The sequence below is a fragment of the Balaenoptera borealis genome (genome assembly GCF_965194805.1).
Source record: "Balaenoptera borealis genome assembly, chromosome: 2".
Taxonomy (NCBI): Eukaryota; Metazoa; Chordata; class Mammalia; order Artiodactyla; family Balaenopteridae; genus Balaenoptera; species Balaenoptera borealis.
The window spans coordinates 65,693,600-65,712,796 of NC_138867.1; the positions used below are offsets into that span (position 1 = coordinate 65,693,600).

The 19,197-nt window shown below is 36.8% G+C and overlaps 1 protein-coding gene across 1 annotated transcript in view; it reads left to right on the forward strand.

Annotated features, from left to right (window-relative positions):
* MSH3 (mutS homolog 3) overlaps window positions 1–19,197 on the forward strand; it is a 182,291-nt gene that overhangs the window by 112,319 nt on the left and 50,775 nt on the right. Inside the window, 2 exon segments of the mRNA XM_082375445.1 lie at window positions 3,216–3,323; window positions 9,529–9,640. Coding sequence (XP_082231571.1) covers window positions 3,216–3,323; window positions 9,529–9,640 — 220 coding nt within the window.

A 19,197-nucleotide genomic window follows, 5' to 3' on the forward strand; every position in this document is an offset into this window, starting at 1 on the left:
TACTGGAAATTTAATGCACTTTGCAGATACATGATATCAAAAGTTTCTATAATATACATGTATTACTTTCAAAATGATAAAAATATATTAAATTTTTTATCTTAAAAAAGAGTATTGGCTGAAATTTAGCTACAGCATTTGCAGCTAGAGCCCCAACTTGAGAACAGCATTGATTGTTACGGCATATTGTTTATTGAGGTGCCAGATGGTGTGAATATAATGTCATTTCAGAAATGATTAACCTCATTGAACGTGACACCAGAGGATTGAATACCAGCTATACAAAGTGTTTTTGTCTCTTACTGAGACACTAACAGTTATCCATTAGTCACATTACTTTTTATCATAATATCATAAGAAATCAAGGCTGTAAGAAAGTCTGTGAATAGAACCCTCTCTCAAAAAACTGTTTCTTTTGTGTTCTAGAAGATGGCCTGTGGATATTGAATAATCTCAATTGCAAATTCTTTAAAAATTGAATTATAATACCTCTCGTACAGTCATTTGATTATTTTAGAAATTCATATGCAAATAAAAAATAAAATATTCTCCTTTTTTATTAACTTCAGATATCATTGAGCAACATTTGATAGTAAACATCTGATGGTAAACTGTCATAACAGCTTTAGAACACAAGTGTCTTAATCTGCTTCCCATGGACCCAGCAATATCTTTTGACCAGAGATTAAATCACAGTGGTTAGGTGAAGTTGTTTGGTGGCTTAGTGATAAAGTTGCACGTTGTTATGACATAAACCCAGTCTATCAGATTGTTATCTGAACTGCCCATTTTTCAGCTTGTCATTTTTCTAAGTATGAATGATCTCTTTGAAATTCAGCAAAGTGTAGCAAATAGACAAAGACCAAGAAGTCAAACAAGGCTTCTTAAGAATTATGAAGTTATGATGGTGATGTTTAAGGTTTATGATGGTTTTAAAATTTTTTTCACATGCCTTATTTATACAATTGACATGAAAAAGAACATTGTCGTCCATATCAAAATAATTACCTTCTCTCTCCTGCCTTTTTTGTTGTTAAACTGAAATGGTACTGACTGAGAGTTATGTTATTCATTTCAATCCCGGAAGTTAGAAGATCATCAGGGACAGTTACCCTCAACCTAAGGCTGTTGGGTAGTGGCAAATTAGGGTTTTAGTAGCCTGGACAGGACTTGAGAAGGATGGAGTGAGAGTAGGAAAAAATAGGCTGCTTTTTTTTTTTTTTTAAGTGCCACAGGTACTCCGACACTCAGATCCAGAGAAGCAAGAGCAGAAACTTCAAATGTGGCTGCTCTCTGGCAAAAGAGAGAGTGCCAGGATAGGAAGACCAGATGGGTCAGTAATTAGAATTAGGGGCAGAATCAGCCACAGTCCAAGGGATAGATGAGTGGTCAGATCTGAAATTGAAGCCAGACCAGAAATGACAAGGCCTGATCACAGGGCAACCACTCAGGGGTGTTACATCCGTGCAGCACGTGGCATCTTCAAAACTAAGAGTCATTTTTAAGGTGACAACTTAGTGCTCCTGTCTGATGGCAGGGGCCAGTCTCCTTTGTGTTTGGGATTTTGCACAGACTCTTTTTTTTTTTTAAATTTTTATTTATTATTTATTTATTATGTTTATTTTTGGCTGTGTTGGGTCTTCGTTTCTGTGTGAGGGCTTTCTCCAGTTGCGGCGAGTGGGGGCCTCTCTTCATCGCAGTGCGCGGGCCTCTCACTATCGCGGCCTCTCTTGTTGCGGAGCACAGGCTCCAGACGCTCAGGCTCAGTAGTTGTGGCTCACGGGCCCAGTTGCTCCGCGGCATGTGGGATCTTCCCAGACCAGGGCTCGAACCCATGTCCCCTGCATTGGCAGGCAGATTCTCAACCACTGCGCCACCAGGGAAGCCCATTGCACAGACTCTTAATACTGTTAGTGGGATTCATGTTGTTTGTTTTGATTAACTTTAATTCAGGGAGAAATAGGTAAATTGTATTCATTATGCTTCATCTACTCAAAGAAGTTTAAAATATACTGTAATGTAAAAATATATTTTTCAGTTCACAAATTTTTCAATTCACAAAGTTAACACAGAAATAGAACTGGATGTTTAACGTGTTGTTTCTAGTATCTGAAAAAGTCATTTACATAGAATAGATTAGTCTAATATTAAAAAATCAGAAATTACAGATTCTAAAAAATCAATACAGTATTATAGTAATAACTAATCACATAGTAGCTTAATCTGGATGTCGTTTTCAAGCTAGGAAGCACTCTAAAAACCTTTGGATTTAAGAAGCAAACAGACTAAATCTCTTAAGTTTCTGAAACCCACAGTGCAATAGAGAAATATTTTTTAAGAGAAGCATTCAGCATAACAGTCATCACTTTGGGGGGGATCTTCTTTAAAAGGGTATAAGGGACTTCTGTGACAAGAGATAATGGGATAATCTAAGTAAAAAAAAAAAAAAAACAAAGAGAAGGAAACCCCCTGGATACATTCCTATATTTTTTCTTGAATAAGTCTTTCAGTAAACGTCTTTTAAGCTTTTAGATCACCAGCTACTTAATTGGCCAAAGATTTGAGTCAGTGGCAGACCTTTCAAAAAACAAGTCTAAGATTTAATTTCTATATGAATTATTAATAAGACAACTGAAGGTTACTGAAAAAAAGTACCTTTCTTCTTGCTTGCCTTCAGCGAAACTTATTACAGTGTCAACTCTATGGGCTAGATGTTAGATAAGTAAATCAGATGGATTTGGGCTCTCTACCATCGAGAAGCTTCCAGTCAATGTGAGAGAAAGATAATAAAACTGTTATTCCTAGTTTGGATGATGCACAAAGGGAGGTTGACCCATTTGGGTAGTTGATGACATTATTTAAGCTAAATGAAAATGATCACTACATTAGTGTTCATTAGGTCCGAGTTGAAGTGTCATGGTCAGATGAAATGTGCAATAAGGTATTAATAGTAGACATCTTTGTATAGAAACTATTTTAAATATATATATTTCTTTCCAAGTGAAACAAGAAGAAGCCTCAATGATCGAGTTATTAAACAGAAAAGTAGTTCACTGTAATTTCCACCTTTCTTAACTGCTAGGTATGCTTGCTTATTTTGTTTATGCTCATCTTAGCTAATCACTTAGCTAAAGTGATTACTTATTGTGCAGCTTTTACAGGTCTAAGAAATCAATTTACTCACCTTTTTGTTGTTGTTGTTGCTGCTTCTGTAGGAATTTCAGTGAACATTATCACTCCTTGTGTAAAGCAGTACATCACCTAGCAACTGTTGACTGCATTTTCTCCCTGGCCAAGGTCGCTAAGCAAGGAGATTACTGCAGGTAATGTGTTTTTTTATTTCTCCCCTTTTCCAGTGCTTTAGAACAGATAGAATTATTCAATTAATTTTAGTGTTTTTATTGTAAAGTATTAAAATTACTCAAATATGTTGAACTCTTGGTAAAGCTGAATGTCATACACATATAGCTTGATTTAAAATTAAGAAATTCCTTTCTTGCTGTACCATTGAGTGCAATGAAAGCAGATATTCCCTATAACTAGAGGGGAATGTTACATATTTCAATTTTTAGGTTTATGTGGGTGACATTTTTATAAAGGAGCAATCCTTTCATTTGTTCACGTTCACTGGAACACTTTATGCTATGTTTAACTTTATAATTATAAAAGTCTCATTTAAATATCATCTAAATCAGATATGGGGGAGAGTTAAGGTATGATTCATTTTGAGGCAAATTGCACTCAGTTGCTCTTCCTTAAGTCCAAATCTTAAGTTTCAGCTAAATCTTTGACTCAGTGCTCTACCCTCTAGGCCCACTGGGGCACAGGGGTCCTGCTTTCCAGACTGGGGTGGCAGTCCTGTTCCCATAGCTTTGCTTGGCAAAGGTTGGGCCCCTAGGGCTCCAGGCCACCCAGCTCCCACAGTGGCTCTGTGCCTGGGCCCTGCCCATGAGGTAGGTCTCTTTGGTGGCTCCACTTCTGCTGCCGCTCTGTGCCTGCGCTCACTCTGGCAGCTCCCCCAGACCGGAATTTTGCACTGGTGGCCCTCTGTGACTCCTGTGGGCATTGCCCTATCGGGGGCTCTCTGGAGTCTCTTTTATAAGAGTACCAGCCCATTCTTGAGGGCTCTGCCCTTATGACCTAATCACCTCTTAGGGGCATGGTTTTGAATACCAGCCTGGTTTTTTGACAATTGACCTTAAACAAGTTTTGTAACCCGTCTGATCCTCAGTTTCTGCATTGACAAAATAATACCTGCCTCTTAGAAATGTTGTGCAAATTAAATGTGATAAAGACATTATGAAACTTCTAAGCAGGACCAGGTAGATGATAAATACTTAATAAACAGCATTTGTTACTCACAGATGTTTATTCAAAAATCAGAAAGAATTAAGTATTGTAAAACTTTTTTGTCTTTAACAAAAAATATCTGAGCTTAAGGGTTTTTAGTATGTTTCATACCTATAATAATTTATTTTTTAAAAATCATTTTTCGTTTTCTATCAATTCGTAATCTTGTCTGTCTCTTTGAACATGGTAAGCATAGTTATCTTAAAGTCTGTGTCTGATGATTCGAATATCTGTAGTCCTTGTGGGCCTGTTTCTATTGTCTGTTGTTTCTGTTCATTTTCATTCATGTATCTCCTTGAATGCCTGGTTATTTTGATTATCTTCTAGGCATTGTATTTGAAGAATCATTTGTAGAAATAATTTGATGTTATATTTCTTCTGAAAGAGTCAAATCTCAAGACACTAACGTTCTGGCATCACTTAGTCCTTATCAGGGCTTGAGGTGATTCAGAGATTCAAAGGCTCAAAGATTCAAAGGTTCAAAGATTCAGAACCTGCAGTTCTCACTTCATATGCACTCTTACGCCTGATGCGCAGCCTTTTGGTGTCTCAGTCCAGATTAAAGCTGTCCATAGTGCTCAGTGTCAGCCGTTCCCTCAGTAATTGGCAAACAGTCTCCCTGACCCTCTGTTCTACCCCAGATCCTTCCCTGGTAATTCCTTGCTGTCCTGTTAGTTGTCAGGAGCCTTCAAGTAGCTGTTTTCGGTACTGTATCCAGCCTCTTACTTGTCCTCAGTAGGATTGTTCCAAACCACCTCTTCTATCAGTAAGACAGTTTCAGGAAATGTTGCACACTAAAATACTATTCAAATTGGATACTATATATTTTATATTAAGAAAAATCCACCTGAAAAATTTAAATGAAAAATCACACCATAACCTTTAAGTAATATACTCAGTCTCTTTTTTAGAAGCCATAAAATTGAGTGTAAATAGCCATGAAATAGGAAACGTTTATGTAAAATACCTTTTACTTCTACCGCATGCTAACACATATATATGGAATCTAAGAAAAAAAAAAAAAAAAGGTCATGAAGAACCTAGGGGTAAGACGGGAATAAAGACACAAACCTGCTAGAGAATGGACTTGAGGATAGGCAGAGGGGGAAGGGTAAGCTGTGACAAAGTGAGAGAGTGGCATGGACATATATACACTACCAAACGTAAAATAGATAGCTAGTGGGAAGAAGCCGCATAGCACAGGGAGATCAGCTCGGTGGTTTGTTACCACCTAGAGGGGTGGGATAGGGAGGGTGGGAGGGAGGGAGACGCAAGAGGGAAGAGATATGGGAACATATGTATATGTATAACTGATTCACTTTGTTATAAAGCAGAAACTGACACACCATTGTAAAGCAATTATACTCCAATAAAGATGTTAAAAAAAATTAAAAAATAAAAAAAAATAAATAATACCTTTTAAACTAGTACTTAAATATCTGAAGTTTATACTCTTTTTTCCTTAGATTTCCAACTTGTTTAAAGATTTTAGTGCATCTGAGTTATTGCAGTTAAAATTGATTATTTGACTTCATAATTACAGTCTCTTCTTTCTAAATGCTATTAGGACATTTTATTCACTAGAGTCTAAATTTTTATGCAAAAGTTCTTACTCTAGGTCTTTCTATCCAATTCGTATTCTGGACATTATACTGTTTTATTAATATGGATTATGTCTTGTTTCCCTGGGGCATTTAAAGGAGAATGATGCAATTTTAAAAATATAAAATAAGTAAATTTGTTCAAGTTCAGTGTTTCATTCTTTTCAGGCAGAATCAAGATTTTCTCAGTTCTTTCTCTTCAGTGCCACAAAATGCCCTCAACATGATTTTCATATCTTTCTTGCTGTAACTGTCCTGTCCTAGTATATCATCTCAGCTCTCTGAATAATCATTTGCTTCTTACTATACCAGGAAGTGTTTTGTCGTTATGTAATTTTGATAGCAACAGAATAAGTCAGTGTAGATTTTGGAGCAGAACAAATCACTCAAATTTTTATTCTAAAGTGAAGACCTTCCTGGGAAATCATATCAATGTCATGAATATATGTTGATTTCACTTGGCAGAGCACTTAGAATTTTATTTTAAAACTGATATCCCTTACAGTTGGTTTCATCTTTTTTCTTTTACAGTAGATTTGTAACCCATTTAGGTAAAAATTGTATTTTAAAATTATACCCTAAAATTCAAAAACTGTCCTTTTCTTGTAATTTTAAATGTCCTTTTCCAAAGGATGATTTCGAATTGTTTACTCAGAAGATACTTTAGTGACTTTCTCTGAGACATGTGAGTGTACATACATTCTTGGGGTTTTGTTAGCCAGATATATTTAAGAAGAATTTAAGTATTTATATAGGAAAGTAGTATTTCTTGGTGTTTTGAGTAAGTTCAGAAATGTGCTTATATGTGAAAGTTCTGAGTCTAAGCACTTGAGGAGGTCATTGATAGGACGTTAAGATGAAAAAGACCAGCAAGTGGCCAAGAAATTGTTGAAAAGACGTTCAACCTTAGGAATCAATGATTGCAAATTAAAGCAATGAGGTCACACTGTTAAAACTTAGAAAGTTTGATAATACCAACTTAAGGTAAGGATATGAAAAGTCACCTTTCATATCCTGCTGGTGGGAGGGTAAATTGATACAGGTATCTCATCTGTTAAAAAATATGCATACCCTATGATTTGGAAATTCTGCTTCAGGAATTTCCTCTGGCTTAGAGAAACACTTGGAAATATGCACATGCACATATATATATGGGTGTTCATTGGAGCATTGTTTATAACAGTGAAAATCTAGACAGTCTAAATGTTCAACAGTGGAGAACAGCTAACTTATTATTCAGTACCTTCCAAAGAATGCTGAAGTTCTGACAAGAAATGATCCGTAATCTTCAGTATTCCATACCATCAGGGTTCACTGGACCTAATTTCAGCTTTGAGTTCTTTAAAGGTCTTCCAAAGAACAAAGAGACAATTTACTTTTTTTTTTTTAAAGGAGAATAAAATTTATTCTGTCTTGCATTTACCAGATGGGTCCATTGGACCCTTTTATAAATCTAAGATGCATTTTGGGATCTTTAATGATTTTTATCTTGCTTATGTCTGGAATGCTTTACTATTTCATCATCCTAGGAATGATTTCATCACTGTTTATCAATTTTTCCCAGTATGCTGTAAAAGTCTAAAATAAGAAGGAAGCTGGAGAATGATGATGCAAAAATGAGATAGAAATCACTGTCACATCATTCTTCATTTTTCTCATTGTATTTTCCGAAGAGTTACATCATCTTTCAAGAAGGTATATAAGAAGACTGGAGATGCCACTCTTGTAGTTTGCTTCCAACTTTGGGTGAACACAGTTGAGAACTCAGAATTTTTCATTTCTCACCCATAATAGCAAAGAGAAAAAAACTGACGGAAGACATTTCATTGTTACTAGGTTATTCAAAACATGAATGTGAAGGGAAAGATAGCAGTGCTCTAGATACTAATGATGGTGGTGAAATTTCTTGTGTAAACAAAATCTCAGATTATGAGTGTGCGGGTAATAATATCCTAGGTGCACTGTCTCCAACTCAAGAATTAGCATGTGAGTAATTTATTTGTGAGGGCAAAATGAAATGTAGTATTCTTATCCAGTTTGTTATTCCAAAGGAAACACACAGCATGCAATACTTAGTGACAAGAATCAGGACCATCCTGTTTTGCTAAAAGGACGTCTGGGAGTATTCTTTTATGATATTTCTGCGCTAAAATTTTCTTGATACTGTTTGCTGGTGGATAGGTGCTGAAGGCAGGAGTTTGAAAGAAAATAGATGATATAAAATAAAAATACTCATTTGATTGATTATTCTAATTGTATTTATAAACGTAAGTGCAAAAACGTTTTGCAATTATGAAGCAAAGAAGATGGCTGTCTTCTCTTTAACAAAATTATGAGCTTTAAAAGATTTCAAAAAATTCTTCAAACATTGCATTTTTGTTGCAAGTGGGAAAAGAATCAGAAATAATGATAAGCTAAAACCTATTAGAAATGTATTGAAATCTAGAATTAGTATTTATAAATGAATATGGTCCAGGTGCATGCATGACAGCTTATGAACAGTTATTTACATTCACAGTGTGTTGCCCATTCCAGGTATATATGCCTTCGAAACCAGGAAAATATAGAATAAAAATTTGAGGTTTGCTATATTTGAATTCTTACTAAAATTTGTCATGATTTTTTTTCACTATTCTTTTATTCTCAGTTCTACAAATTACTTGTAAAATAACTTAAAAATATTTAAAAAATAAATGAAAGAGTCCATTGGACCCATATGGTAAATGGTGAAATCTGCCTTTTATATGTATTGAGGAATATTAAGGGGGAAAAAAAGTAGGTGTGGAATTGATATCTTACAGTATGATTCTTTTTTTTTTTTTAAGAAATCACAAAGCAATACAATGAGTTTATATAAACTTAAATGCAGAGAAGAAGGTTGGAAGGAGTAGACACCAAACTGCTCTCAGTGGTAACCTCTGGGGAGGAGACTGAGAGAAGGACAGTGCTCACAAGAGCTTGGATAGATAAAGCTATAGATAAAAACAGAAAGATAAAACCTTAAAAAACAAAACCAGCAAGGCAAACAAACATTTTTTATATCAAAAAAAGTGAAAGATACTAAAGACCATATAAATATGTTTCAATTAAACAGAATATGAAAATTTTAGGTCATTCTGTCCCCAAGTCCAACACACAATTTTTATTAATATAATAATTAAATCTAGAAATAATTTTGCATGATTTTCTTTATTTTGCTTATTACTAAAAATGTTTTAAGTAGTAATAATCTGAACTGTAATTTTTATTAATGAAAATATTTTAGAGAATAGTAGAAAAATAAAAAATAAAAAGGGTCTTATAAAGGTAGATCTCAGTTACAGAGCCATCATAAGACTCTGCTAAAGTTTGTTCTTCAGAGCACTATAATTATAATAATTGTCTTTCCAATTCTGATTCTACAGTTGAAATTTAACTTTTATACTCAAAGCCTTATTCTGAACATATGTTCTTAAAGTCCATGTTTAAGGTTTTGTTGTGTGTCTGACAGACTGGCCACAAAAATTTTCATGCTCTTAGAGAGTTTTTTAAAGCCTGTTTCCTTGCCTTGTAAATTGAAACATGCTTCTTTTCGCAGACCAACTCTACAAGAAGAAAGGAAAATCATAATAAAAAATGGCCGGCACCCTGTGATTGATGTGCTGCTGGGAGAACAGGACCAGTATGTTCCCAATAGTACAAGTTTGTTGGTAAGTACCACATCATGGCCAAAGATAAGTGAAAGATGATAACACTGATCTCAAACTTTTAAATACCAAATAATGTTTTAAAAATTTACACAAGTTTTACCTTAGGCTTTAAATCAACTAATCCTTGGCTATAGTTTTATATTCACCACCAAATATGGAATCAGTGCTATTTCCAATGAAAGATTATCCATAGAGGGAACAATTTAGCAACTAAAGGATTAGCCTTAATTAGTTATCCTTGGTAATCCAGGAAAAATATTTTATATTTATAAATGCTTGCAGACGCTAATGGGGTAGAATCATACCATGGTTTTGCAGATTCCTGTTGGTGTATAGTATAGGCTTTGTCTTGTGCTCTACTGTTTTCAGACATTCTGTGAAAGAATCACAGATGCTTCAGATGATTTCAGTGATAAGAATTTTTGTTATATGGGCTAGAGTTCTCTTATACTACATTAATGATTTAAAATACTTATTCATTTGACACATACTTACTGAGTTCCTATTTAGCCCCAGGTAGTGAAGCAGAGTATTAGGACACAGAGTGGAAAGCAAGACAGAAATATCCCTGCCCTTAGAGAGCTGGTGGTCTAGCAGAGAAGATAGTTTATTACAATACAGCCTGGTCAGGCTAGGGTACAGGAGACCAGGTGTCATGGAGCACATAGCAGGCTGACCTAACCCAATGCAGGGGGAGCACTTGTGAAGTTTCCCAGGGAGGAAATATTGACTGAAGAGAGTGAGTCGGTGCAGGCCAGGGAAATGGAGAGGAGTATTCCAGGTCAGAAACCAGCATGGTAGAGTCTGGGAGTGAGACAGGGTGGGTTCAGGGAACTGAAAGATGTTGAGGAAGGTTGGGACATAGAGTGTAAAGAAAAAAGTGTCAGAAATAAGGAAGAGGCCAATTTGTTTAAAGCCATGTTAAGGAATTTAGATTATTTTTTTTCCTAAAGGATTGAGAATACGAGCAAGAGAATGATTAAAGCTGGGGAAAAAAGTGAACTCCGTGTGTGTGTGTGTGTGTGTGTGTGTGTGTGTGTGTGTGTGTGTTAGTGTGTTAGTGTGTTACATAGAATTACATTGTCAAAGATAAACAGAGCCGTACATTACCACACACTAATTAAAGTGGTAAGGGTAGTTTTATTCAGTAATATTATTGCATAGGGAAAAGAGTCCAGCTTGAACTGAACTCAACTTCAGTTTGTACAGAGGTGACTGGGTGTCTTAAAGGGAGAATGAGGGAGTAGGGAGGAGTGGTGGGCGTGGGCAGGTTCAAGGAAGTGGGAACAGAAAAATTGAGAAAGGGGATTGGTTAGTGTGAGACCCTTCTGGGTTTATTAACTGGCAACTGTTGCTAATACCCTCCCACAGGGACTGAGAAGGACAATGAGAGTTATCTCCATGAATGTTTGCATTTCAATGAATGTTTGCATTTCACGCAGCTCTAGGTGGTAGAAGATTTACCTCTTAGAGGGGCAGAGAAAGGATTTATAATTGCAAGCTTTCTGAAGTAACTGCTCTAAGAGCAGGTTCGGGGTCTATCTGCCTATCACCGTGTTTTGGCTGGAACAAGTATAAATTCTCTCTCGGCAGTGTTGTGCTTTTGTAGGCAGGCACTTTAAGGGGGACTGGGGTCATCCCAAGAATGCGGCCTTGAGCAGTTAGAAGCTCTGCTGGCTTTTGTTCTGGTCTCTTAGTGGGGAGGGTAAATGAAATCATTTGTGCTGAGAGGGTTGCAGTTGTTATAGGCCAAGGTTGGGGCCTAGTCAAGAAGAGGGCTCAGAGGAGGCTGACTAGAATTTAGTCAAGGAGGGAGTCTTTGTCAATACAGAGGAAAATTATCTGGTGATGACATGAAAGAATTAATATGTAGGGAATAGTTAAGTGAGAGAGATTGTATCAGAGAATGAGATGCCTGACTTCAAGATTTCAAAGGTAGTGTTCTGGGTGAGGGCAAGATCCTAGGTATGGCCATGGAAGGTGAGTAGCGGAAGTGGAGAAGGTCTTCAGAGATGAGGGGATCAGGGAACACCATTTGAGAAAAAGGCAACCATATGCACATTGAAATCGTATAAAACAACAGGATTGGTAGTGGAAGGTGAAGGTGGTCCAGGCGTCAGAGATTCCGAGGGATGGAGACTGGTGACCTGGAGGTAGACGTAGATGCCTGTGGTGGAGACACGTAGAGATGGTAAAGCCCTGAGGAAGCAGATATGGGAGAACGTTTGAACCCTGAGGTACATGTGACAGGATGTGGCAAAAAGCTCGTCCTTGAAATGAGAGGACTGCAGGGGAATAACAGCCAGCTTTCCGTCTAAGTCAACGTGTGAAGGAAACGTTAAGCTACGAAGTTAGAAACATAGACGTATTGGGGAATTTTTCAGAGGATAGTGAGAACATTGAAATGTAGGGGAGCAGTTGGAAATTAGGTCAGAGAAAGGAAGCCCAGAAGAGCAAGGGAGTTGGGAATGTCACAGAGTATTCCATCTTGGGCTGTGAGCAAGGGTGACAGAGATGTGAGCCTGGTGAATTCGGTTGACCACAAGGGTGGTGAGTGAAAGGAGATGCTTTGAATTACATCTAGTTTAATGATACGTTCTGATATTGCCGACTAAAAAAATGCACAATGTGAGAGTTGTGAGTTAAGTTTTATATGGGACAAAATGAGGACTATAGCCTGGGAGACAGCATTTCAGATAGCTCTGAGAAACTGCTCCAAAGAGGTAGGGGGAAAGGTCAGTGTTACATATGATTTTAGTGAAGGGGGAGCGTGCAGTCAAGCATACGTTTTGGCGGAGGCTTGCTGCTAGTCACGAGGAGCAGATGTCACCATTAATGATTTTAGTGCTTTTCTAGATACGAGGAGGTGCAAGAATTGGGCTCAAAATGTTCTCCTGAAAATATCTAACTATCTGAAGACCTGTTCTGCCAGTTTTTCCCAGAGCACAGAGTGCCTTATTCCTGATCTCCACCCTGAACTCCTTCCAGGGTGTGTTGAAGGTCAGCAGCTACAGTGGTTTGTGACTTAGTCCTTGTAGAGGCAGATGGCAAGTGGCAATTTTTAGTTGGCAATATCATACAAAGACTTGTAGAAGTACATAACCAGATCCCCAGTCTCTGTAAACATGTTTATTCTCATTAGGGAATTTGTAAGTTACTTAATTTATCAAGCCAAGTTAATAAGTACTTGAAAGTACTTATTACAGGAAGTCTCTGTGAACATAAGAATTTCTTTTTCAGTTTCCATAATACCAGTAGGGTGTAGCTTTTCTTGAGAAAGTAATAGAGTTGTACCATATAGTACCTTGGTTTACTTATAAATCACTTGAAACATCATTTCCTGTTGTTATTCCCATCCCCCAAAACACCAACCAAAACACCAATCAACTATGTTTTTCTTGACATTGAATTTGTTTTTTCCTTTTTTAATCTTTTTCCCCCCTCTATTAAATAATGTATTACACTATTTAAAAAAGCAAGATTTGAGAAACTAAATTAGCCTAATTACAGGAATGTTTCAAAGAAACACTGAACTCTTACTTTTAAATTTTTACAAAATAAGTGGAGTGATTTATTCCAGCAAGCACCTCAGAATATTCCAGAATATTCATTTCTTTTACATATGCTTTTTCTAACTTGAGTAGGAGTTGATATAGAACTGTTGCTATGGTGAAGTGCATTCTTTTTTGCAGGGTATAAATTTCTATATAGGGATACTGTTGCAAAAGAACTTACTATGTAAAACTCAATTTTAAATATTTTATAGGTGTTAATTATAAAATATACTCTGAAAATAATTTCCTGAAAGTCAAGTGGTATCGTTGCTTTTGATAGTCATGTAATTTTAAGAAATGGTCTTTTGCACATGTAATTATACTTTTCTGAATTTTGTATTATATGAACTCATTGTAATGCTTCTAAACAAGCCAACTTACTGCCCGCTTTTCCTGAACCGGTTTTAAGAATACTCATTTTTTTTTCACATCTCACAATCTTGCATTGATTTATGAATTTTTTACTAGCATTGTTTTATGAATATTTTATTCGTACAGATTTTGACGCAGTTACTTTGTGTCAATATTGTGCTTGATTTCAGGCTTACAAAGAAGAGACACAATACCTCTCTAATCTGGTGGGAGATAGATCCAATTAAATTAACACCGATGGAGTACTTATAAAGGCTATGAGGGAACTAAACAGATTATCCAGTAGAAAAATTGGCAACAGACTTCAACAGGCATTTCAAAGTAGAGGATATCCGAATGGTCAATAAACAAGCTAACTTTTTTTTTTTAACCTGCTACGTTGGGTTTTCTGGCAGGAATATAGCAAAGAATCAGATAGAAAGGAACTGTGACTTTGAGGTGCTTGTGGGACATTTGGTGGAGATCCCAGTGTGAAGGTGGATATAAAAGCCAGGAGAGAGGGCTGAGCTGGAGTTAGGGATTTAAGAATCATCACGATGCATGTACAGGGAGTTCAGATTCTGGGTCTGTCACTCAGGGAGATTGTATAAAAATGTAAAGAAGGCTGAAGAAAAAGCCCTCTCAGGCGTGACATAGAAGGAGTCATTTCACTGAAAGTGGGTTTAGCTGAAGAGAATTTTTCAAGTTATCTTTTAAATATATCCCTACCTAATTTTTAGCATTCAGTTATTGTTTCATCTGAACATCAAAAAAATAGAAATACAAAAAATTTTAAAAAGCAAGGTGCTATTGTATATTCCTTTTTATCCTTTAAGACCTAGCTCTGCCTCCTCTTCTAGGAAACCTTGTTTGACTTCTACAAGCATAATTGAAAGGAATATGCTTTTAAACCCTCCTTTTTTGGTTCCCTTCCCTGACTCATTACATAATCTGAGTATTTGTAGACTTAGCAGCCACTGGATCTGCCCACCTCCAGTTTATTCTCCACTCTGCAGCCACAGGGCTTTTCCTAACCTGTCATATCACTCCCTTATTTGAATTAATGCTTAAAATTCCAGTCGTATAGTTCCCAACGTACTGCGCCACTAAGGGACTTGGCAGATGGTCTTCCCTCTGCCTAGAATGTCATCTTCCCCCACACCGTCCGCACCCACCTCCCACACACCCACCTCCCACCCCACACGCCCTCCAGCTCCTGCTTTTCTTTAAGTCTGGTCCTGGTGTCATATCCCGTACTAAGGCTTCCCTACCAAAGCTGGGATGGGTACCCCTGTCACATACCCACAGCACTCTGTATTTCTCCCCAGTTTAGTCTTTATGCCACTAAATTGTAATTGCCTTTTTTTGGTTTGTGGTTCCCAGTGGATTATAAGCTTGAAGAGAACAGGGACTTTGCTTCTCTGCTTTAGTTATAATCCTACTGTCAATCACGGCTCTCTGGCACATAGCAGGCGTCTAATCAGATTTGTTAAATAAGGATTAACTTGAAGTCTTGAGCAGTCTCCAAGTCTTACTCCAAATCTGTGCTTTTTTCTTCTTCACAAAATGTTATTTTTCAGGATGTTATATGGGAAGTTCACAACTTACACAGTAATTATACTGTAGAACTAGAAAGGGACATTAGGGATCATTTAGTGTAACCACCTCTTCATACTTGTGAGTAAACCAAGGCCCAGAAAGGGGAGTTGACTGCCAGGGGTTACCCAAGTTGAATAGTCTTGAACTGTTTCCCAAAACATGAAAGTATGCTGAGGCAAGCCAGTGCTTTCCAACCTTTTTCACTTCGCAGCACACTAACAAAATGATGCTAGTGCTGGTACACTGGAATAAAAGGAGAAGGAAGAGGTTGCTCAGAGCAAAAAGAGGTCGTCCCGGGGGCTCTGACTGCCCCAGCTCCACCTGCCACTTTGAGGGTCAGCATCTTGGCACACCTGTAACCTGTGAGGCAGAGCAAGACAGTTTGCCAAGACATACTGTTACCAACCAGGGTTCTTAGCCTCCTTAATCAATAGAAATTGATAAGAGGCCAAACAAGAAATTCAGGCAAGGCTTTATTGGGGCCCCTGCCTCAGCAACAAGGAGCGAGAACAGGCAACAGTTTCTCTGGCTCACTCAGGGAGGCCAAGCTGGTTCCTTATATGGGGTGAGGGTAGGGATGCATCCAGGGGATGGGCTGGAGAGTGGCTTAGGTGGTTTGCCCACCCCCTTGGCGGTGCTGTATGCAGGGGGCATGCTCAGTACCCTGCTTTTGCTCCCGGCTCTTCAGAAGCGGCAGTTCGGTTTTTGGTCTCTTTGTGTGTTGTTGTCCAAAATTTGCCCCAACTGCGCGTGCATGCAGTTGTTTTTAGTCTCATATAGTTTCTTTGTATTTTGTTTCTCGAGGAGACGTTTGTCCAGGTGCAAGCACTGCAGCAAAGGGTCCCAGGTCCCAGCCTGTCTCAGTACTGCTTGGGAAACGCCACCATAACCCACAGCAGTCTCAGGATTGTTTGCTCTTTAAACCAAATGACTTCATAATGGATGGATTTTTTATAGCAGTCCAAGATGGAGTTTTTAGTTCGATCATGGTTTTTTTTTTTTTAATATAAATTTACCTTTTTGGGAGGGAGAAAGGGAAAAGTGTGGTTGGTGGCTTTTAAGTTTGTAAGAGGGAGGAAAATGAGTCAAATACGCACAGCAGGAAGATTCCCAGGAAGTGCTCAAACCCTGTGGATCTCTGTAACCGCAGGGAAATCCACAGCCCAAGTATTCTAGAGTGGGGCAGGATGGACACTAGAATCCTGGTCACAGTCTCTTACTCTGAGATCAAGAAGGTGCCTTAGAACCTACTACCATGTGGGCACATAGTAGGAGCTCACATATTTGTTACAAGAATGATACTTGAAACTAGTCAAGTTGAGGTAGTGTGGGAGGAGAGCAAAGACCACAAACTTTCCATTTCCTCTCTTCTCCCAGAACAGATATTCCCAGAAATGCTTGTATTGTCTATATAAATGTTAAAAGAGTGATTACGATAATGTGCATACCCTGTTGACTTTGTACCTAATGACAAAGCAGAACAACAATAATGCATACCATAAAATATGTTTGAGTTGTAAGCTTAATTTAATTCTATGGCTAGATTATCCTCATGATTCTGCTATAAATGTGTTTTCTTTTTAATTGAAGTATAGTTGACTTACAGTATTATATTGATTTCAGGTGTACAATATATTGATTCAGTATTTTTATAGATTATTCTCCATTTAAAGTTGTTACAAAATAATAGCTATATTTCCCTGTGCTGTACAATATAGCCTTGTAGCTTCTTTATTTTACACATAGTAATTTGTATCTCTTAATTCCCTACACCTATCTTGCCATTCCCCTGTTCCCTCTCCCCACTGGTAACCACCAGTTTGTTCTCTATATCTGTGAGTCAATTTCTATTTTGTTATATTCCTTCGTTTGGTTTACTATTTAGATTCCACATGTAAGTGATAACATAAAATATTTGTCTTTCTCTGTCTGACTTATTTCACTAAGTGTAATACTCTCTAGGTCTATCCACATTGTTACAAATGGCAGAATTTCATTCTTTTTTATGGCTTAGTATTATTCCATTGTGTATATATATATATATATATATATATATATATATATATATATATATATATACCACATCTTCTTTATCCATTCATCTGTTGATGGACACTTAGGTCGCTTCCATATCTTGGCTATTGTAAATAATGCTGCTATGAACATTGTGGTGCATGTATCTTTTCAAATTAGTGTTTTTTGTTTTCTTCAGATGCATACCCAGCAGTGGAATTGCTGGATCATATGGTAGTTTTATTTTTAGTTTTTTGAGGAACCTCCATACTATTTTCCATAGTGACTACACCAATTTACACTCCCACCAACAGTGTAAATGGGTTGCCTTTTTCAACATCCTCACCAATATTTTTTATTTGTAGACTTTTTGATGATAGCCATTCTGACAGCTGTGAGGTGATATCTCATTGTGGTTTTGATTTGCATTTCTCTAATGATTAGTGATGTTGAGCATCTTTTCATGTGCCTGTTGGCCATCATATATCTTCTTTGGAAAACTGTCTATTCAGGTCTTCTGCCCATTTTTTAATCTGGTTGTTTGTGTTTTTGATGCTGAGTTGTTTATATATTTTGTATATTAATTCCTTATTGGTCATATCATTTGTAAATATTTTCTCCCATTCAGTAGGTTGTCTTTTTGTATTGTTGATGGTTTTCTGTGCTGTGCAAAAGCTTGTAGGTTTAATTAGGTCCCATTTGTTTCTTTTTGCTTTTCTTTTGCCTTAGGAAACTGATCCCAAAAAATACTGCTATGATTTATGAAGTTTTATGGTTTCAGATCTTTAATCCATTTTGAGTTTATTTTTATATATGTTGTCATAAAATGTTACAATTTCATTCTTTTAAATGTAGTTGTTCAGTTTTCCCAGCACCACTTATTGAAGAGATTGTCTTTTCTCCATTGTATATCCTCGCCTCCTTTGTTGTAAATTAATTGATCATCAGTGTGTGGGTTTATTTCAGTGCTCTCCACTCTGTTCCATTGATCTTTGTGTCTATTTTTGTGCCAGTACCATGCTGTGTTGATTACTGTAGCTTTGTAGTATTGTCTGAAGTCTGGGAGGGTGATACCTCCAGCTTTGTTCTCTTTTTTCAAGATTGCTTTGGCAACTAGGGGTCTTTTATGGTTCCATATAAATTTTAACATTATTTGTTCTAGTTCTGTGAAAAATGTCATGGGTATTTTGATAGGAATTGCATTAAATCTGCAGATTGCTTTGGGTATTATGGACATTTTAACAATATTTTTTCCAGTCCATGAACACAGGATATCTTTCCATTTCTTTGTATCACCTTCATTTTCCTTCATTAATGTTTTATAGATTTCAGAGTCTAGGTCTTTCACTTCCTTGGTTAGGTTTATTCCTAGGTATTTTTTTCTTTTTGGTACGATGTTAAATGGATTGTTTTCTTGCTTTTCTCTTTCTGATAGTTCACTATTCATGTATAGAAAAGCAACTGATTTTTGTATATTAGTCTTGTATCTTGCAACTTTACTGAATTCATTTATTAGTTTTAATAGTTTTTTGGTGGAGACTTTAGGGTTTTCTATATATAGTATTATGTCATCTGCAAATAGTGACAGTTTTACTTATTTTCTTACAATTTGGATGCCTTTTATTTGTTTTTCTTGTGTGATTGCTGTGGCTTGGTCTTCCAATATTATGTTAAATAGAAGTGGTGAGAGTCGGCATCCTTGTCTTGTTCCTGATTTTAGAGGGGAAGCTTTTAGCTTTTCACTGTTGAGTATGTTAGCTGTGGATTTATCATATATGGCCTTTAATATGTTGAGATATGTTCCCTATATACCTACTTTGAGAGTTTTTATCATGAATGGATTTTGTCAAATGCTTTTTCTGTGTCTATTGAGATGATCATGTGATTTTTATCCTTCCTTTTGTTAATGTGGTATATCACATTGATTTTGTGAATATTGAATCATCCTTAGGCCCCTGAAGTAAATCCAACTTCATCATGGTATATGACCCTTTTTATATATTGTTGGATTTGGTTTGCTAATATTTTATTGAGGATTTT